Here is a 21,506-nt window from a genome sequence, read left to right as displayed (position 1 = left end):
AAAGTAGGTAACTAAGAAAGTCGGTATACAAATTATCATTTACGTGTAAACGTAATATAGATAACATTTACCCCCAATAGTTGGAAGCATGACACGTTGCGTTGAAACGCTAGTGAATACAAAGCATGACGCTGTACATTATACTAATTCGCTGTAACGATTATGTTATGTTGGTGGGGAAACGTTGTGATCTGCAAACTACTGTATTTACAAATATCCTCATTTTCCATTCTGTCAAAGGATTAATTTGTTTGTATTTTCCTTATTTCACAGTCTGTCTCCTACTCAAGCAGAACGGATGAGCTGCATGTTTCCTGGGCTGACTTTTCTGATCCTGAGAGCGGCATTGGTCATTACGAGATCGCCGTGTTCTCAGGGACAGCCTGTACAGAGGACTCTGATGAACGGTTCCAAGAAACGGAGTTTGTACCTGTTATTTTCAATGACACAAAATACACGATGACAGACATCACGCTTGAGGTAGGCAATATCTATAGCTTTTACATATGCAGATAGGTTTTACCTTATTGTTTTCTGTCATGGGTTCATGGCTGTTTATTGTTTTAAATACTCACTTAGCATCACGACTGTTTATACATTTTTTTTACCAAGCCCGGTATTCCGTGCTTTGTGAGGCTGCGCACCTTCAACAAGGCAGGTCTGTCAATCATAACGGAGTCCCCACCCGTCCTGCTGGATCTGGAGGATCCGATTGGTGGAACGGTTAAAGATGGGCGGGACTTCAGCAGTGACGTCACTCATCAAAGTTCAACAACCACCATGGAAGGTGAGAAAGAAGAAGAATTCCTATTCATGATTTTATAATTTACGTAAGCCATTTTCTTTGCCATTATTCTGGGTTGTTTATATTGAATTGTAACAAGAAATTATTGCCAAATAAACTCACATTTGAATCGAGCTTATCTGGCAAATCGTTTATGTGAAGGAGAGATATAGCAATGTGCCCGGGACGGTTTATTGTGGAACTCCCGATGCTGCTCTTAACTGCAGCGGAGGCCTTAGGCCTAGACTTCTACTTGCTTCTTCTCTCTGTTTGTCAAAAAAGCCTTAATTCAATTTAGTGTTTTGCCATTGGTACACCTGTTTTTGAATACGTCTTTTACGTGCGATCTTGTCTAAAGCTTAAATTAAATGACGTATAGATATGTTCAGCTCCATTTTATTGTTATATCAATACCAACATAAAATATTAGTGTGCCTATTTCAATATATTGGCATTAATGAAGTTTCGTATTGATACATTTTATCCTCTCGACCCAAGGAACGTTCATCTACCTGCCCACCCATGATGGTGATAAGTGTCCTTCCCGTCAGTACCTCATGGAGAGCGAGGAAGCTGGATGGAGTTCTGTCTCCTCAGACTCTGTTTATGGTCTACTTAGTGACCACAGGATATTGTTCACTCCAGATGAGGTGCGGTTGATTTTGAGACGCATATCATATAATTAGAAAATAACGGAGAGGAATTCAGATAGCGAAAGAGATACTCTATCCTGAGTCAGCTGCAATAATCATCCCATATGTGATCTGAATTGTTCTTTTTTCATCGTTCCTTTTCCATCCTTTATTGCTCTTTTTCTACATTTTTTGAAACCTAAGGTGACATTTGGTGAAGACGGCTTGTCCATCACCATGTCTAGAGACATACAACAGACATTCTACATTTTTTGAAACCTAAGGTGACATTTGGTGAAGACGGCTTGTCCATCACCATGTCTAGAGACATACAACAGACACGGATGTACTCAGGTGCGTACTCCACCCGGGCAGACATGCAGGGAGGCGGCTCCTACAGGTTCGACATGATCGCTGCGAGCGGCGACATCAAAGCCGTCACCAGTGTTGTGTTCTGGGACGGCCCGGCAGGTGTGGTGGGAGACTTGGAGGCGCCAGTAGAGCAGTGGGCTCGGGAAGAAGCTGGACCTGAAGATTGTACATGTTGTCTTAGAAACAACACAGGAAGGTCAGCAAATAACACAGGACTAACAAACTCAACCACAGGTAAGTCTATACACAAATGTGATATCTATTCCTTTCTATGTTTAATGTTCATATTGTCTTTATACGTAGGGTAATTATTGTTTTCTTTTTGTAACATGGCTTTAGAGGATGACAAAATATAATGACAAAGTTGAAACGATGATAACCATTTACTTTATATTAGCTCCTGATGGACAAGATGGATGCCTGTGCAACTGCGCTGAATATCAACTCGACAGTTCAGCCACTCCTGTGTCTGCACACTCAATGACTACAACGGAATACGAGTCGGTTGTTGAAGATAACGTACCTTCTGGTGGCCACACTGATACAAAAGTGCCATATAGAGGATGTGGATTTCAAATTCACCCACGTAACAAAAATCTTTCACTTTATACATTTACAATAAGTTTGTACAGGGTTTATTTATGTCTTTTACAGTTGACACGCATTTTTTTACTCTTTGTTTCAATTCACTAATTAAATTTACACATATCTTTAATTTTAATAGCTTTCACATCCCTTACTCTTTGTACTTTGTAGATGTTGTGACTAGAGATTTGGAGGGGAATTATGCCTTGTTGTGGTGCCGATTTGAGAACGATACAGTTGAGCCAGTTGAAGAGATGATCACTCTAGACTTCGACCCAACAGTCGGATGGCACACTTATGAGTTGAAGATTACTATAGAGAGGACATTTGCTGTGGGGGTAAACATTTTTTCAAATACAAATTTGGATACACTGATTTTCTTTAAACAAGGTGTCCGTGATATATCTTAAACCGTTTATTAACTACATATGTATCGTACGTTAGTATGGAAGCTAATTTGTGATGGTATATATTGAGGTTTTTAGCTGTCTTTCAACACAAAATGTTCAATAACTGTGCGTTGTCCAAGGTGATGAAATATCCCGGAGGTTTTGTATCAATGTGCTCCGACACCTCCAACGAGGCTAACTTAGGTCTCATGTGCTCTAAGAACTAGTCTTTAGGCGCCGCTGAGATCCAGGTGAGTAATTTGTTTCGTAAAGACAGCTACAATCTTTAATATTTACCTTACATATAATCCCTTAAACCATTTTTTTCTATGTAGGAGGATTGGAACCTGGAACTAATAATAGATGGCAGATCTCAGGCCATCATGAGCGGCATCCCAGTTTTCAGTGACCAAGCCCGGCTCACCCTGGCCGTCTGGAACCGGGACGACTTCGTACCTGACGTGCAAGACGTATTCAGTAGTCCTGAAGCTACGGCGTTTTTCAGACACCTGAGGTTAGAGAAATTTGAATCCGTCTTTTGAAAACGTACTTATATCATACAGGGCAACATTGAATAAAATCTTTTATATGCATGTTCGTAGGATGATCCATTATTGGATTGGGGGCAGTGAAAGGACAAAGGAAAATTACAAATTACAAAATTAATTTGATAAATTATGCCTTAAAATGTATGAAATCAGTTTATTTCTTGGTACAAAACCAGGTTGTCTTTGTTTTCAATCGAAAGACAGACATAATGCGCCCCTGCCTTAGAAATTTTCCGCAATGGTACCGATAAAGAAAATACACTAATGTTTCGCAGGTTACCACCGAGCGCAGACAACCTGTGCCGCTATGGAGACCCATTCCGTCCCGGGGACAACAGTGTCTCCGTGTTCTACGCAGGGGTGGGGACCGAGAAGCTGAAGGATGATGTCGCTCCTTTTCGTGAAGTCAGTCAGATCTAAAATTGTTTTGAAATTCCATTCTGTACGTCATAACACGCTTAAATTAGAATTAGAAAGCGCGTTCATTTTAGTAATGACGTATCAAAAACCATTACTTTTATCATCAGGTCGCCCGTCCTTGCGTGCCTTGTCTGAAGCCATGTGACAAGTTCGACTGTGACCCGGACTGTTCGAGCATGGACACTTCAGCCTTCCATGTCAGGATAGACAACCTGACACTCAGTCCTAATGTCAGCTTCAAGCAGCTGGATGATATAAACGTTACAGACGGTGCTGCGGTCTACTACATCACAGTGAAAGCCGTGTCAGGTATGTTCATGAAGCCAGCCTGTATTAGGTTTTCATATGTTTGCCTCGAATAAGATATACAAAAAGAAAGATATACTGCATCTATCATTCCAATAAGCATAAATTGTACGGGTTTTCTTCATATGTTTGACATATTCTTGATCCATGATCATCATATGCTTAGTCGCATTGTGCATTATATATATTTTGTAAAAACAAAATATACGTTGCTAATCGAGTTTCTCTATAATCAACAGGATCAGGTCGTGTGGTTATGTCGTCCTCTAATGGCGTGAACATAGACGTGACACCCCCGGACATACAGAAGATTTACCATGTGGACATGTCGTGGGATGATGAGGAGATAAGCGACTTCCAAGGAAGCAACAGTACCATCGCTGTTAGGTACAGGGCTTTCGATAGAGAAAGCCAGGTAGGTGATCTGATAACACAACCGTGCTCTTTCGAAAAGTTTTAGGGCATGAAAAAAATGGTTGCAAATTAATGATAAGAAATATTAAAAGCTTGTGTCTGTTGCAGGTGGTGGAGTACTTTTGGGCAATAGGAACGTCTCCAGGGGGAACAGACGTACAGCCTTTTAGGTCAAATGGACTAAAGGTCCTAGCAGTGAACTCTGACCTTGAAGGACACCTACTTCACGGATCCACATATTACGTCACTCTAAGGGCTGTGAACGGGGCAGGATTACAATCTACAGTAATGACATCAGGTGATTCAAAATCCTATACAAGCTTTGTGCAAGGTTTGTAGATATTTGTCATGATAGAATGGACTTTAATTAATGTTTTGCTTATCGTCAGCATCTTGAGAAAATATGCATCGTTTGTACAAGCTTATTAGCCAATATAGCACTTATAGTCTTATAGTAATCACTTATGTAATCGCTTTTCTTCCTTGATTCTTTAGGTGTAACAGTCCTCTTTGGAAATCCAGACGTTGCTCACACAAACACGACGGTTCCGTTTGGCGAGGAAGTTCCCCTACCAGAAGATGTGCATATTGATGACACGGTCATGATCACTGACCTCAGCTATGCAGGATTGTCCTGGGGAACTCCACGGGAAGAGGAAGGCATCACAGCAACCTGTAAGTAATTATCGCTATAAGAATTAAGTGTACTTTTTTTTTAATTTGAAAAGGATACTACAAAGTAACATTCTGCATAATTATTTACATAGAGAACATCAAAAGCATACAGACTATGGAACTTTGGGCTACAATATATTATATTCATATACACATACTTTACCAGTGACCACAAAAGGTTAGTAGTGTTTTTAAACACTACTAATTTCTTCAATTTTGAAAAAAACGCGGCTACCAACAGTGTATAACTCATATTGTTAAACAAAACATCTCATTATGTAGTATTATATTGTAAAAGCAGTCACATGTTAGAAGCATTAGTTCAACGTTATCTGCTTAGCATAATGTCAATATGCTCCTCGAAAAAATGCATTTTCTTCAACTTAGTTTTCAGTTTGAGCAGTGACGCTAATGGAATGAATGACGTCCTTCCACTGACCCGGGTCGGAGGCGGTGGTTCTGGGTCCGTGATCATTGTAAATGGAACCATTCAAACACATGGGAAGGTTTCTAACGTTTCTGACTTGCAACGGGATAGTCCAGAGGAAGAGGCAGATTCAAGTGACTTCCACATGGAGCCTGGGAGGTACGCATACGTGAGAGTAACTCTGCCCAATTTCAGTACAAAGCTAAACTGTCATCCAACACAAAAGTATGTTCGCATCAAATTTCAACAATCACTGTTGCCTTCTTTAGGATCAATACAGATAAACAATCACTTCAAAACGTAACCTCGCACGTGATCTTAGTAACACGTGATCTTGTTTAACTTAAGAAGGCGGCGATGGTTTTTGGATATTTGATCCGTGCATGCTATAGTATTAATGTATGGTTACTTCATACATACATACATGTGTATGGTTATTATCAATATAGATAAGCTGTAATGATAAAATTAATATGTCGAATTTATGGCCTGTATTCTTACCGGTATGACGCATCTATAGACACTTTAGAGAAAACTGCTATGCTTCATACATCTATTTGAATACACGAATTTATACAAATCAATGGCGTATTAATGATACAGTAAGTGATATTCTAGTTCTTTTGAGTATTTCTCTAAAGAAGTCTAATGAACTTTTAAAATGTAAAACTACGCTTGCAAGTACAAAGCTCCTCTCCATGTCTATCTGGTGCAACATTTCATTCCACACTGTCTTACCCTTTAGAACGCTGTTCCCTACTCTCCGTGTGTGTAACGGTGCCCACCAGTGCACAGATGTCAAAGCCAAAAAAATCATCTACATCCGTAAGTTTCTGTATTACACTTCTTTCATCCTTCAAACTTGATACAATAATAGTAGGCAAATAGGCCAAAAGTTTAATTGATTCAACATAGTTGGTTACCAGGAAAACCTTTTTAGTCATGCTTAGGGCATCTAGCTTAGGGCTACACACGTATTTCTGAGAGGACGCAAAACAAAGGGTCTTGTGTACAAAGAGGTTCTCGACCACGTTAAATCGTAAATGAAATTTGCAGCCCTGTGTGCCTAACTAGACTAAAGTCGTCCCAACCAATAGCTGACAAATAATATATAATTATGTGATAATGATGATTTAACAATATATGTTTATTTGGTTGTTACACTAACAAAATTAACTTAGGATTAATTCTTTTTTTTTTTTTTCATTTACCTGACAGGACCGTCTGATCAAGCTGGAACCTCCCGTCATGGCGAAAGTGCAAAAATCATGCTGAACATGCCAACATCTGAAACCATCGCCATAAGGACAAAAGAAGGTTGGGGACATATTTGATTTTCCCGCTTTCGAATTCGATGTAAAATTCCATTCATCGGTAAGTGTGTATCCTAGCCTTGGAGTCTTTCTACAATATTGCTAGTTTAACTATCTAGACGATAGGGCAAATCAACAGTTACATAGAATGAAAACTTAGTAAAAAAAACATCGGTAATTTTATTTTGGCGTCTTAATTGATATATTGCATTATGGTAATATATTGTAAAGCGTATACAATGTGAGGTTTGGTAACTTGTAGTTTGACAACTACACGTGTTCACAACCACATCTTAATATCTATCTAGCACTTTTAAACAATGACTGACTCAGAGGTTTGTAAGGTCATCTTATAATTGATTAAAATTCTGAAACTAGAGAATATTGTTAATTATTTGGCTTTAAGCTGTTCACATGCTCACATCGTAGCTATTGAAATAAAACTAGCATATTTTTACGTTCTCTGTGCATATCATAAGCAATAATTCTGTGTTGCAGGAGTGAAAAATGGAACTACCTTGGTGGCAGGCCTATTGACAAAAAGAGACGTTTCCGCTGAATATACTTCCGATGCGTCTGTCAACTTCAGGTCCTTTGTTGCTAATACCGATTTTACGTCAACCTTTACGGAACGCTGGCTAAATAACAGGTGAAAAGATCAGTCTGCATTAAGGAAGTAACATCTATTGGTTAGCCTGACTATATGTTAATGCAACAATCTTATACCGAGATGATGATTGAGGTTTGAGTTGGCAAAATCATTGCAGACTTGGCTCATTCCTTTTAACCATTTTTACTTTACTTAGATGAACCGCTATGATATATTGGCCATTACAACATGTTTTATTTTTTAACAGAATAAAACATTGGCTAGGCGTGAATTTCTTCGTGACGACATTGGGGAATGTGGAGGTACCAGGTCCCATTAACATCACCCTGCCTATCAACACGACACTGATAGAACTAGGACTGGAACCAAGACTTCTCTATTGGAACTCTGGTAAATTCTTATATGTTAGTGTTGGATGCTAAGGAACACAAAGAGTGACATAACGGTCATAAATGGTGATAACGATGAAAGTTTATCAAGCTGTCATATTCTAAAAGTATATGCCATACTGTTCTTTATTTGCAATAGACGTGTAATAAATCTAGATTACCTACAGCAAGCAAAGAGTCAATATGTGTTTCCTTCTCTAATTCCTGATTATCATCCTTTTTACGCACTTGCATTACAGCTTAAGATATTGTTTTACATAACATCTACTTACATGACTTTATCAGAAAACATTTGTTCTATTTTCTAAATACAGAAATGCAAGAGTGGCAGGATGCGCAGAGGGCCTGTGGCATAGGAGAGATGGTACAGACTGTTGTTGATTGGCCAAACAGATGCGCACATTTTCAGGTTTGTGTCTCATTTCATTTAAAGATTATATTTCCAACTAAATCATTATCTTCACCGCCTTGTTTTGTTGCTATCTGCTGATTAACTTTTCGACTGCAGCTCAACAAGATCCCGCTAAACTGTTATGTCTAAGCCATGGCTTGTCCCCTGCATTCCTTTTCCTTACTTGGTACGAGTTAAAGGCATACTAATATTTCTATTATACCTATATCTATCTTTCCATCTTATGTATCATATCTATATAAACGTATCATACTTTCATACGTCGGTGAATGCACTGATTTCTTATTTCATTTTGATTATAATTTCGAGTTCTATTATGTTAAACGTTGTACAATTGATTTGCTCTATGCTGTCTTTAATTTACTTGCGTAATTATTTGTAGATTCTTGGTTTATTACCATGTCTTTGCTTTCATTTCAGCCATACCACAACTATTGATTTAAGTACTGAATGAGATAACATTTTGACCTTCTTTGTATTATTATTGCGAGAGAAGCTCGTTACTTAAGACTATGTGTTAACAATTTTCTGTATGGCCTGTATTAGGTGTGCACCACAAATGTTCACAACATCGAAATGGACTCTCCTGTAGCCCGACAGCACAAAAGTGTAGAAGACTCTAAACAAATCTTCCAAGGACCGTCCCATTTTACACTCGCTGCTGTAGAGAAGAGCTCCTTCAACTCCCGACCTGTCATCGTATCTCACAGTCGCGTGGAAGCGCAGGAAGATGAAGAAAAGGACATTTGGATCAGATATTTTGACCTGGATGGGGATCGCCTGTCCTTCTCCATCTCCGTTCCACCTTTGTTTGGAAACGCCCGACTTGAAGAGAATGAGGTGTGTACTAGTACTACTTCACATTCCCTATTTGTTACACCTATTTTTAGGTATTGAAGTGACTGAGATACCGAGAAAATGATTCGATTTTCCTTGCATTGCTAACAGATGTTAATGCCAGAACGTCACAAAGATCTCATTTATATGATGCATTTTGATGCATTATATATAAAATTTATGTTCATATGTAGAAAGCACATGTTGGTCTCCGAGACATGGACCTTATGTCTGCCATGTGCGACAGAGTCATCTAGAAGCACTTCATTGTATCACCAGATGGAGGACTGAACTAAACTGATGTTTGTTATTATATTCTTCAATGTTTGATTTGGTATCCAAAATTTTCTTCTTTAATGAGTTTAAATGTGTACAATTTCCTTTTTAGGAATACGCAGTTGTGTACTACACCCCCTGTCTTGACTGTTACGGCACAGACAAGATAAACATCTCGGCTGTAGAGATGTTACCAGACAACCCGCACAGCATCAACATACAGCTGGTGGTGGAGGTGGAGCCGCGCAATGACGACCCGGTCCTGTTTGTCCTTGTTGAGGATAACCCCGCCTTGATAGTACCGACCAAAAGGTTAGACCTGACGGTTGAGGCTAACCGCATGTCTAATCTGCACTACCGGGACCTGCAGGTCATCGTGGGAGCGTACGATGTCGAACCCGCTGACCTGCTAGTTCTGGACTTTAGTGTAGAAAGTAATGGTACCATGTCAACATCGCAACAGGAACGGCGGGCAGACTTCGTAAGTCTCAATATCTGCAGCACCAACAGCACGTGGTTTACGGTTATCCAAGAACGCGGCACAAACGGTACATCAGGACCTCTTCAACTGGATCCATGTGACATCCAGGCGCCCCATGCTTTACAAGACATGGCTTGGGTATTCACTACACTCACGTGTAGGCCACATGAAAACTTCACAGGTAATGTTTATCAATAGCTTTCTATGTAAACAAAAATAGGATGAAGGAGAATTCTTGTTACACAACCAGTGGGTACTTACATAGCTTACGTTTCGATGTCTCTCAGACAGCTTCGTTAGAGAAGCATTCTACCAACCTGATGAAACTAAGTAAAAAAAAAATTAGATATTTGCTATAGATTTTTTATTGCTCAAAGTCTTTTACCTTAATTTTACACATAATTCATTTCTTTAAAGAAAGCATTGTGACAAGTTCACTACATTTGAATTGACAGGCAAGGATGTAATCAAGATCAACGCCAAGGATCAACATGGTGGCCTGTCCCGTGTCGTGACCCTTGACCTTTACGTTTTGGAGAACCTCTGTGAACACGGGGGACAGTGCGTTGGTGACGTCACAGATCCAGACTGCACATCGAAGGACAGGACCAAGGGGTTTGAAAGGTAAATGTTGATAGTTGGTGTTTGCTTAGCTGCCATGCTGACAACTATCGCTTCTCTTGACATTTTTTTCATAAATTTTATCTACTTTGATTTTGCGAAAGACATCAGTGAAGTTATCTACATTGACAAAATCAGCTCCGATGATGATGAAACATAACCATGGGGCACATATGTTGCAGAAAGAGTTACATTCATCATGCTTATGGCTTTGATGAATATATCCTGATAGGTACTGGTGTAACTGTACGAGCGCACCCGGATGGACAGGCAGACTGTGTGAAATTGACTATGACGAATGCCTTTCAGCGCCGTGCCCTAGCAACTACACATGTGTTGACAAGGTGAGAAGTGTAAATAAATTGTGATTGAAATCCTGGTAATTTTAGAGGAAATATTTCGTCCTATAACTGCTGTCGCCTTTGTCAGGCCATTAACACTGCCATTTGTTACATAGCTGATCATTATCTCCAACAGGTGAACGGTTACGTCTGTGAGTGCGGAAATCCCAGCTGGCCTTGCGCGGGGAAGTTGACAGCCTGGCAGATCTGCCTGATCGTGCTGGCCGCTGTTTTCCTGCTGCTCCTGACTATAGTCGTATGGAGGAAGTGGAAGATCTCAAAGTATACCTGGTTTTACAAATAGGAGATAAGAATATAGAAATAGAGATAAAGAGAGTGTATATGCTACATATATTTATTGAGCTCATGAAAAAGAAAGCGGCGAAGGAGAGAGAGAAAAATCACAGTAGAGGTAATGGTAGATGTTTTGATTAGAATAAAATCGTTAGCATTATGTAACATTCCACATTTGTGCTGCATCTGCTTTTTCCTTATCCTTTTTTTCCACGTCTATGCTATCTTATTTGGATTTTCTGCTCCTTTTATGCTTGCTAGTTGGTTGTGCAATAATGGTAAAATGTCTGTACAATTTAATCACTGCAGCAGCCCCAAGAAGGTAGGCTCTATATTCTTCAGGACGTCAAGGGTATCGCCGGACGCAACAATGATTAAAGTGTAAGTAAAGATCGCGTTTATTTCAAATCAAAGAAAAGGATCATCCTTTAAGTACCACCGCACGGCGGATTTGATAGTAAAAGTCGACGATTTCTTATTTCATCTATAAGTACTGCATTGTTATAAATGTTTTAGAACCAACGCTAGAATGCTAATTAACTAACTGCACAGAGACTTTCGCAAGGGTTTAATTTTCGCGGTTTTCGCGCTGACCGCGAACCTAAAACCACAGCGAACATTTTTCCATGGTGGTAAGAGACTGCAGTGCATGGTGCTACCGTGAAATTAAAACCACCGCGATAATTCCTTTTCCCTGATACACTGCAGTGTATGGCAGTAGGAGACTGCAGTGCATGGTGCTACGGCGAAATTAAAACCACCGCGATAATTCTTTTTCCTGATACCGCGAAATTACATCCTCGCGACCTTAAATGCATTTACAGTAGTTAGCGTCATTTGCAAACTTTTAGTTGGCTATTTATCAATTTAGATATATAGAGGCTATTGCCATAAGGATAATGGTAGGGAAAGATTATATTATATATTATTGGCTTTTTAGCTTCCTTGTGCACCTAATTCGAATCAAGTTTAAATCACCTAGTAACAAAAATATTTATTGTCCGTTTATTGAGCTGTATCTGATGGGTTATCCTTTGCATCAGGAAACCAATCAATGGTGTCCGTGACGATGACGTCAAGGGTCTGAAGCTGCCTGAACCACATCGTGCCACCGGAAGGGAGAGAGATGGGGCCTCCCCGGGAAAGGTACGAGACGTCTCAGTGTTGTCCATCGTCAATATGTATTAGAGTGACCTTATAGTCAGGACGCTGACACTAATCAAAATAAAAACATGACAAATTCGCAGGTACGCCGTGCTTGGGGAGATGACAACACTTCGGCCAGTAAAGCTGCCGCCTTGTTCAACTGGACGTGGAGCCCAACTCGCAGTGCCGAGACTCGCAACCGTCCCAAAGACCTACAGGACGGGGCTGTCACTGAGATGATGCCGCTGCCAGGGATGCCTCTGAAGACGACTGACCTCTGAACCTGAGAAACGACATTGTAACTTGGCATAGACATTTGCTTCAGCCTAGAGTGAAACTGTAGAAAGGTTGCAAAGCTTTTTTTGTGTCTTTTCATGTGAATTCCTCAAAGTAGACAATTCCATTTTATAGTGGTGAACTATGTACGGTTAAATCGTTACATGAAATCTATCAAAGGTAAATGGAAAAAAGTACATAGAAACAAAACCAAATTAAGCACACATCATGTTGGAATATTTCCATAATGAATTTAGGCCCATTGCTAAGTGTGGTTTAATATCTCTGAATTCTTAAAGATGACGAGCAGTTCCATAGCTATTCCAATTTAATCATTGTATGTATTGATCATTATAATTATCTTTACTTACAACAGACTTAATTTTATGGGTAAATTTCACTTACGTTGATTTTTGGTCTGGTGTTTAAAATGTCCACATGTGACCGAATGGATCCCTCCATAGATGTCCTGTCCCCTCTTTCAAAAAGAACGACAGGAAAAATATCATCGTCATGGCGACGATTATCTTTTACAGGACCTGGCTTACTTGAGCTGACCATAAGACAAACTAAGCCTAGGAAAGATTGGACTGGATGTTTACATTTGTTATTTAGCACCATGTTTTTGCTGGATGTTTTTCGGCCTGTCGCATTTTGGGTCTCCAGAGGATGTGATTCATAAAATTAAGTGTGTCTGGCCTAATCATAGTAACTATTCTTAACTTAACCTTCTGTCGTTCTATATAGCTGTGTGTTTTCAGCTTTGCCAGCAAATCAAAAATGCTATTGCAGCAAAATGTTTTGTGTTGAGTTGTCCTTTATGGAATGGCAGGAGAAGCTGTGAGTATTTACATTGAATTGTGTGCATTCTTTATTTCACTTGATATTGAGTAAATTATAGACAGCATGACTGGTCCCTTTGTTTTTCCGCAAACCCTGTAATGTTTTACAAAAGATGAACCACAACATTCATATTGGTTCATGGCTTTGAAGGTTATTACAGCCTCGGGTGGGATTTCAACCCCTAAAAAATGACTGTCGCATGAGAAGATACAAAGAATTAAAATTCTAGTAGTAGCCATGATGATAATGATGATGAGTAGCCAAAAATGGAACAATTCAGTTTCCAAAATGATTGTTCGGCAGATGAAACCAGCTAGCCTGGCCCTCTGACTTATCACGTCAGATCACTTCCGTCACTGATACTGGAGGCTGTGTGAGGTGGTTTATGCCTGTCGCCAAATTCGGTAACAAACGTTACCACCACGGCTACGATGGTTGCCACTGTTATATCATCCACGTATAAGACTAGAAATTGCCGTTTTTGTGACGCTTACAGTTTTTTTCTGTTTTTTTTTAAAGAAACAAAAAAGGGTCATTGACTGCCATTTGTATCCGACCTTGCTTACAAAATGTTGTACAGAAATGACTGTAACAAACGTTACCATTGTTTGATGCTTTCTAAGCATTCTGTCTGACCAAATGCAAAAATGCTGCCCACTTTTTAAATGTCCCTAGGGACGTCAACTTATGCCTAAATGATGTAGCCAATAATGTTAATCCTTTTGAAGATAAACGTTACCGGTAACGTTTGTTACCTGCCCTGTAATACATTACCAATTAGACCAAAAATAATAAGTTTCCATTTTTTGGCTATGGTTAAGAGAGGAATTTTCCTATACAACCAGGTATTTTCTCTTAAAATAAAGCGGATTTATTTTTCGACCAAAAAAATGCCATTTCGATTTCAATGAGAACGAGTGAAATGCGTTAATTTATACATACCTCTATTGTCGAGAATGGCGGACGACATATTTGGTCAGAGATACTTTCCCTGACTTTTTTTTACATTTATTTTCAGTTATCCATTAATATGAAAAATAAATACATTGTACAAATCACAATATATTTCATATACTTTTTTAAATGACCCATACCCGCGTGCCTTGGACATTATTAAAGGTTAAACCGAACGGCCGTATTTGCTGATTTTTGTTCTATAGCATAAGTCATATTTTAACCCCATCCTTTTTTATTTCTTATTCAAGAACACATAACAAAGACAATGTGGCGCTGCACTCAAGTTATAAAAGCTTATTTCAACAGCGCCACATAACAAAATACAGAACATAAATAAACTCAGTTAATCAGTGCGCCAAAGTCTCATCACCCTAAGACATAAAGTAGTACCGATGTTAGCCTAAATTACCGTCAACTTTATAGGATAAAGAGAGAATAACAGTGACAATGAAAAAAACCATTACCATGGCGACGGTAATATTGTTTGCCTTTGTTATACAGGCAAACCTGTCTATAGCGGCCACTCAAGGGAGTGGTCAAAATTGGCCACTATAGAGAGGTGGCCAATATAGAGAATGCTAATTAATTGACCACAAGCAATAAGTTACACATCGTTTTAGTACCCACTGATCTTTATTCACATAATACAGTACTGTACATGTACTGCAATGGTTTTTATATGTATTGAGAAAACAAAAGGTAAAACAAGGTTTTATTAAATGTTATACAGTTGATATTGTCTGAAGAGGATGATATCGTCATATTTCTTTGATCTTTCGTCTTGTATCCTTTGATACTTCGCCGTCCGTGTTCCCGCTCTCGTTCACACGTCAGATTTGCCCATTATGCTAATGTGGTACTCACAAGAAAAGTCTCGTCATTTTAGACTTATCTCTTAATAACTGGAAGAATAAAATCCACTCAAGTCTAAAGTTCATATCATTTTGTCTTTGTAACAATTTATTTAGAAAGCTTTTGTGCTGTAAATCAACCTAAGCGATAGTGTATTAGAACGTAACTTTATCACAATTTACCTCCGTAATATTGGTGTACCCTATTTCTTAATCATTACGAATCCAAGGGACCGACAAAAAGTGGCCACTATGGGCAGGTGGCCGGTTGCAAAGGTGGCCGCTAATACAGGTTTGACTGTACATATAATGTAAAAATCATTGCAGTACATGTGCAGTACTGTATTCTGTGAATAAAGATCAGAGGGTACTAAAACGATGTGTAACTTATTGCTTGTGGTCAATTAATTAGCAAATTCTCTATAGTGCCCACCTCTCTACAGTGGCCAATTTTGACAAGTCCCTTGAGTGGCCGCTATAGACAGGTTTGCCTGTATATGGTTTCTATACACGTCCTCTGCCTGGTGCTGAACTCACATTTACACGTATTATCCTCCTACTGACTTCACACTGGTTCTGTCCTTGGTTCTGAACTCACATTTACACTGATTATCTCCTACTGACTTCACACTGGTCCTGTCCCTGGTGCTGAATTCAAATTTACCCTGATCATCCTCCTACTGACTTCACACTGGTCCTTTCCCTGGTGCAGAACTCACATTCACACTGATTATCCTCCTACTGACTTCACACTGGTCCTGTCCCTGGTGCTGAACTCACATTCATACTGATTATCCTCCTACTGACTTCACACTGGTCCTGTCCCTGGTGCTAAACTCACATTCACACCGGTTATCCTCCTACTGACTTCACACTGGTCCTCTCCCTGGTGCTAAACTCACATTCACACCGGTTATCCTCCTACTGACTTCACACTGGTCCTGTCCCTGGTGCTGAACTCACATTCACACTGATTATCTCCTACTGACTTCACACTGGTCCTGTCCCTGGTGCTGAATTCAAATTTACCCTAATCATCCTCCTACTGACTTCACACTGGTCCTGACCCTGGTGCAGAACTCACATTCACACTGATCATCATCCTACTGACTCTGCACTGCTCCTGTACCTGGTGCTGAACGTACATTCATACTGATTATCCTCCTACTGACTTCACACTCGTCCTGTCCCTGGTACTGAACTCACATCGACACTGATTATCCTCCTACTGACTTCACACTCGTCCTGTCCCTGGTACTGAACTCACATCCACACTGATTATCCTCCTACTGACTTCACACTGGTCCTGTCCCTGATGCAGAACTCACATTCACACTGATCATCATCCTACTGACTCTGCACTGCTCCTGTACCTGGTGCTGAACGTACATTCATACTGATTATCCTCCTACTGACTTCACACTCGTCCTGTCCCTGGTACTGAACTCACATTCACACTGATTATCCTCCTACTGACTTCACACTGGTCCTGTCACTGGTGCTGAACTCACATTCACACTGAATATCCTCCTATTGACTTCAAACTGGTCCTGTCCCTGGTGCAAAACTCACATTTACACTAATAATCATCCTCCTACTTACTTCACACTGGTCCTGTCATTGGATCGGAACTAAAATTCAGTGATTATCCTCTTACTGATTTCCCATTATCCTGTCCCTGGTGCTGAACGTACATTCACACTGATTATATTCCCACTGATCCTATTACTATTGTATAGTGTTAGATGAATAACACATGTGGCTTTTATTTTCTCGGGCCGGCGCAAACCAACTGTTATTGTCAGTTGGAAGAGATTTATGGACAACCGACGTACGTAGATATACCCCTCTTACACATAGCCGAATTTAGCACCAGAACACAAGCCGACACTTAGCCACATACATCGTGTCTCACAGACACAAACACACACGGACACGGACGCACACCCACACATACATACACACACATACACATACGCGCACGCACTCGTACATATACACACGTATAGATTTACAAACTTATGGCTATAGAAGTATATTACCAGATTTCCGCCAATTGCTACAATTTCCCCACCAAGAGATTTAGCCTTCTCCAGTTGCTTCCTAAGTAAATCCAACCACTCTACAACAGCATGCTGTAGCTTGTTTATTTGCAAATCGTTAACACACACCAGGTCTAGGCAACACCACAAGGGCGTGTGACAAAGCACTTTGCACGGTTCTGATTGCATATTTGTCTTTTTCGACATTTCCCAAATGCATACGTTTATAAGAAGTTAGTGAGTCTGTAATAGTGTTATGGCTATTCATTCAACAGCTTGCATCAGAATATTTGACGGTTAAATGAAATTTGTCAGTTTATCAGTGTAATGTTATGTTGTTACATTCAATTCAACGAATAATGGATTTTACGCATTAAACTTGAATCCGAGAGCAACCACACTCCAAACAGGCGAAGAACGCCGATTACTACATGTACTACTTGACGTATGTAAGCCGGTCGGGTGTCCATGTTCACGGAGCGGCTCTCCTGGCAGCTAACCCCCGCAGTTCTCTCAGCTCAGTGGCGGGTCTGGTCGGGCGGCTTGCGGCACCATCCAGACTCTCCACACTGTGCTTCGGGTTCCACTCCCAGCTCAGCAGGGCGGCAGCCTGTCTGTCCGCAGCGCCAGCGGCGTCAGTCTCCCAAGCCCGGGGCACCTGGAAGTACCAGCGGCACAGTTTGCGGCCTATTTTCTACCCGACATGCATGTTCTTAACTCACTCATCTAACCAGAATTATCTTATCCGATTCAAGAACATTGTTCTCACCTATCACTTCACCTATCCCATGACCTCTTTTCGGGTAGTTGTTGGCACCAAGACTAGACCATTCTCCTCCAACTAACTCTGTCCTCCGCCGCTCTCATAGCTTTGGCTAGGCGAGTCTTAAATATCATATACTCTTTTTCACAGGCAAAACTTACGCTTTGGAATGCGGTATAGTCTGGTCTCCCTAATGTAGACAAGGCTTCGTCGGTGCCGGAGGCAACATCGGATTGGGATGCCTCAGGAGCGCGGGCTTTGATGCCTGTGTTAGTCTGTTTGTCTCCGGGTTTACTGCTGGAGCTGAAAACCATGCCAAAAAGTTGAACAAATAGAACCACTTACGAGCTTAAGTTTATTATTTAAAACTTCATGCCAGGAAGCTAACTGCTTAAAGGAACAGAGTATAAAAATAGGAGATATACAAGTGACAATCATCATCATCATCATATCGTTCCGTGCCAGTACTGCAGCCAGGCCACAGCCTTCTAATTAGCTTCCAGTAGAAAGTGACAATGAACAGTGATAAATGCTACTCGAATACTAGTGTTGGCTATTTCTACCTGTCAGGTTGATTTTTGCATAATTTTTGACGAGTTGCATCTAATTAAGATGTAGAAACAAAGATAAGGTTATGCACAATGCTAATAAAGTATCTCCTAATCTAGAAAAGTAAAGAAAGTAAGCTTAATGCCGGGGGATGTTTATAGAGGCTGTACAATAAATGCATACAGATAGACATTCAAACAACGAAGGTTCTAGATCCAATATTATGTTCAACTTACAGACTGGTGAGTGGCAAGTCAGTGACCATGGGTGCCACTCTCGCGCCTTTCAGGAACATCGAACCACCCTTTCTCGTCTTAGGACTAAAGGGGAGAAAAGACAACAAAAAGCATGAAAGACTCGAAACTTAATAGCCACGATGAATGTTGATGGATCCTGCACGACTCTAAGGTAGAAAAAAAACATTTTGACAAGCAGCTTTCATAGAATATCTACAAACGGAGCAACACAAGCTATTCATGTTATCTTATATTTTATCAAGAACAAATGCGTTTAAGTCATCATAGTTTAAGTTGTAGTGAATACATGGAACACAGCTTTATCCGTTATGCTTTAAACACTGAATGCAAGAAGTCAAAATGACAATTCGTGCTTTGTCCCCGTTTAGTTCACGGTATATAGATGGTATTAATGTGCATGTATTTGCAAGGAAGATCATTGCCGTTATCGTTATCAATAATTGTAAATGTTCTCAATTTCAATAAATACTGTATGTTGTATCGACATTGAGGGCATGTATTATGTATTCTGTCATGCTGAACTGACCTGGATTTTTGCCACTTTTTCCACCAGAAGAACGCCAGGATGACGAGGACAGCTGCCGCCAGCGCGCCTCCCGCGATCACACCGACCTCCCAGGGTTCCAGGGCATGTCCACAAGGCCAGCTGGGATCGCCACAGTCACAGAGGTAACCATTCAGCTGTTCAAGAGTTTATAAAATGGTAAAAATATTTAGCATCATTACTCACAATGGCAATGGTTTTATTGGACAAATTTGCCATATCATCATTGAACGTAATTAAGTGTCATCAAACGTCCTGGGCGGTTAACGCGGCGATAGCGCCGTACGCCGTAGGTTTAGGAAGAATCGGGCGCGAATAGAATTCAATTTCTAATTCAGCGGGACTTTCCTCGCACCTAAATCCCTAATACACATATATGTCACAGTAGAGAGCACGATCGAGGACAATTCACTCAAGAAATGTACTGATTAGTGTAAAACTTTTAACACCTCACAATTTGCACACGGACATATTGTTTGATCTCCTGTTGGTATCTTTCACATATCATTAGATTTTTACCACTATTTCATCAGAAATTACTTTATTAGAAAACATACATTAGATTTATATACAGTGGAAGCCGCTTGATTGCACACCCCATTTGCCAGTGCATTTCGTGCAATTGTCCGAATGGTGCAACAAAGCGAAGTTATTAAGCTACTCTGCACCACCACGGGATTTTGCGATTTCGTGCAATTAACAGTAGTGTGCGATTATCCGTTGTGAAATTAAATGGCTTCCACTGCATCAGAAAACATACATGAAAAAAATTGCTAAAGTATACATTATAGTGTGCCTTGAGTTAAGTTGAAGAAGTAAATATAGTGCGGTAGTCTTGAGTGAAGTTAAAATTGTAAAAGTGACACAAGTTAATGAGTGTAATAAGTTAATAGGTTTGCAGTAATATTGAATAAATCATTATTCATCAAAAAAGTATTGATGTTTCCTATATCTTAGCATCATTTGAGTTTGGATCGATGTTTGGCTTAGGACAGATCCCGGTTGCAATCTGTGCTAGTAGAATCGCCTATGTCCTAGTACAGATCCCGATTGCAGTCTGTTTCCTATATCTTTTCAAAATTATTTGAGTTTGGATCGGAGTTGGTCCTATAACATATCCCCATTGCAATCTGTACTAGCTATAGTAGAAATGACGATTGCGCTAGGACAGATCCCAATCGCAGCCTGTCCTAGGACCAACTCCAATCCCAGATTGGTATCCAGCTTGAATTTTAATGTCATTCCAGTGTCCGTCAATCGCAACATTGCCATTTCATTTTGTTTTCAAGCATCCCTTCACTAAACACAAACTTTACCTTGTCGATACAAGTGTAATTTGCGGGACACGGTGTGGAGGAACAGTCGTCAAAGTCAAGTTCACAAAATCTGCCTGTCCAGCCAGGTGTGCTGGTACAGTCACACCAGTACCTGCAGCATTTAAAATAAACCTTGTTATTTTTCATGTCTGTTGACTCTGACGTGTGTAGACGCACAACAATACGTTCGACGTTAAGCATACTATCATATTTCCCATAACATCATCTTTTCGCTGCGTTTCAAACGAATTTGCCAATTCCTTATAAGAATTTTTAATACCGTAAAAGCCTACCCGTCAAAACCTTGACTGCGCTGTGGCGATGTACAGTTGGGATCTGTGACGTCACCAACACAGGATCCGCCATGTTGGCAGAGATTCTCCAGCACGTATATGTCAAGGTTCACGACCCGGGACAGGCCACCTTGGTCATCTCGTGCATTGACCTTGATAGTATCCATACCTGAAGATCAAGTTAAAAGAAAAGGCAAGCGAACGATTCTACTAATGAACAGTAATAACACCGGGCGTCAAACTGACACAAACTACCGCTCTAAATAGTACTCATATCGCGAAGTGCCGAAACTTCGACAATGCTCTTAATTAGAACGAACTATTGGTTATATTGTCTTATTGTGGAGAGGTGATTATGCATGTGCTTTTGTTTTCAAGTTTTATACAGAAGAGTCTGATAAAATACCAGTGATTGAACAAAATTGACACCAACCGACGACCTGGATTAAGACACTGATTTGTTGTGACATTTAACTCGTCAATGTACTATTTACGGACCCACCCGTTACACACAAGCAAAGTGTGTAAGGTATGAAAGTCAAG

General features: G+C 40.2%; 3 protein-coding genes across 4 annotated transcripts in view; 2 read left to right on the top strand and 1 right to left on the bottom strand.

The window, feature by feature from the left end:
• Positions 1-125: 125 nt before the first annotated feature.
• LOC118430252 lies at positions 126-3,808 on the top strand. The gene is made up of 9 exons (XM_035840961.1): positions 126-173; positions 274-480; positions 613-787; positions 1,283-1,434; positions 1,701-2,022; positions 2,186-2,374; positions 2,545-2,711; positions 3,098-3,276; positions 3,586-3,808. The coding sequence occupies exons 1-9, from the start codon at positions 126-128 to the stop codon at positions 3,728-3,730; spliced, it is 1,584 nt and encodes a 527-aa protein (XP_035696854.1). The 3' UTR covers positions 3,731-3,808.
• Positions 3,809-3,835: 27 nt separating this feature from the next.
• Positions 3,836-13,335, top strand: LOC118431004. Of its 2 annotated transcripts, none has more exons than XM_035842054.1 (18): positions 3,836-4,039; positions 4,276-4,451; positions 4,559-4,748; positions 4,946-5,125; positions 5,513-5,711; positions 6,298-6,377; positions 6,771-6,869; positions 7,364-7,514; positions 7,723-7,865; positions 8,179-8,273; positions 8,823-9,116; positions 9,502-10,051; positions 10,326-10,494; positions 10,724-10,835; positions 10,969-11,114; positions 11,439-11,507; positions 12,170-12,272; positions 12,374-13,335. In XM_035842054.1, the coding sequence occupies exons 1-18, from the start codon at positions 3,907-3,909 to the stop codon at positions 12,551-12,553; spliced, it is 3,069 nt and encodes a 1,022-aa protein (XP_035697947.1). In that variant the 5' UTR covers positions 3,836-3,906; the 3' UTR covers positions 12,554-13,335. The 2 variants fall into 2 exon arrangements, with proteins under 2 accessions (XP_035697947.1, XP_035697946.1); XM_035842053.1 differs by having other exon boundaries at positions 11,436-11,507.
• A 3,997-nt stretch (positions 13,336-17,332) lies between these two features.
• The window catches only part of LOC118430698, a 36,778-nt gene continuing 32,604 nt past the window's right edge, over positions 17,333-21,506 (bottom strand). Inside the window, exons 52-57 of the mRNA XM_035841690.1 lie at positions 20,964-21,132; positions 20,671-20,782; positions 19,337-19,491; positions 18,790-18,873; positions 18,166-18,307; positions 17,333-17,899 (exon numbers count right to left, since the gene is read on the bottom strand). Coding sequence (XP_035697583.1) covers positions 17,714-17,899; positions 18,166-18,307; positions 18,790-18,873; positions 19,337-19,491; positions 20,671-20,782; positions 20,964-21,132 — 848 coding nt within the window. The 3' untranslated portion in view covers positions 17,333-17,713. The remainder of the gene's footprint in view (positions 17,900-18,165; positions 18,308-18,789; positions 18,874-19,336; positions 19,492-20,670; positions 20,783-20,963; positions 21,133-21,506) is intronic.

This window comes from Branchiostoma floridae, chromosome 14, assembly GCF_000003815.2.
Source record: "Branchiostoma floridae strain S238N-H82 chromosome 14, Bfl_VNyyK, whole genome shotgun sequence".
In the NCBI taxonomy this organism is placed as follows: domain Eukaryota; kingdom Metazoa; phylum Chordata; class Leptocardii; order Amphioxiformes; family Branchiostomatidae; genus Branchiostoma; species Branchiostoma floridae.
The sequence above is the reverse complement of the archived record's forward strand: the minus strand, read 5'-3'. Positions and strand labels throughout refer to the sequence as shown.

Excerpts from the sequence above, each read along its gene's own strand:
- LOC118431004 (XM_035842053.1), top strand. The coding sequence starts at position 3,907 with ATGGACACTTCAGCCTTCCATGTCAGGATAGACAACCTGACACTCAGT. Across the intron at positions 6,870-7,363 it reads CGCCATAAGGACAAAAGAAG|GAGTGAAAAATGGAACTACC; the intron begins GTTGGGGACATA and ends TCTGTGTTGCAG. Across the intron at positions 11,115-11,435 it reads AGGAAGTGGAAGATCTCAAA|CAGCCCCAAGAAGGTAGGCT; the intron begins GTATACCTGGTT and ends TAATCACTGCAG.
- LOC118430252 (XM_035840961.1), top strand. The coding sequence starts at position 126 with ATGACGCTGTACATTATACTAATTCGCTGTAACGATTATGTTATGTTG. Across the intron at positions 174-273 it reads GTAACGATTATGTTATGTTG|TCTGTCTCCTACTCAAGCAG; the intron begins GTGGGGAAACGT and ends CTTATTTCACAG. Across the intron at positions 3,277-3,585 it reads GCGTTTTTCAGACACCTGAG|GTTACCACCGAGCGCAGACA; the intron begins GTTAGAGAAATT and ends AATGTTTCGCAG.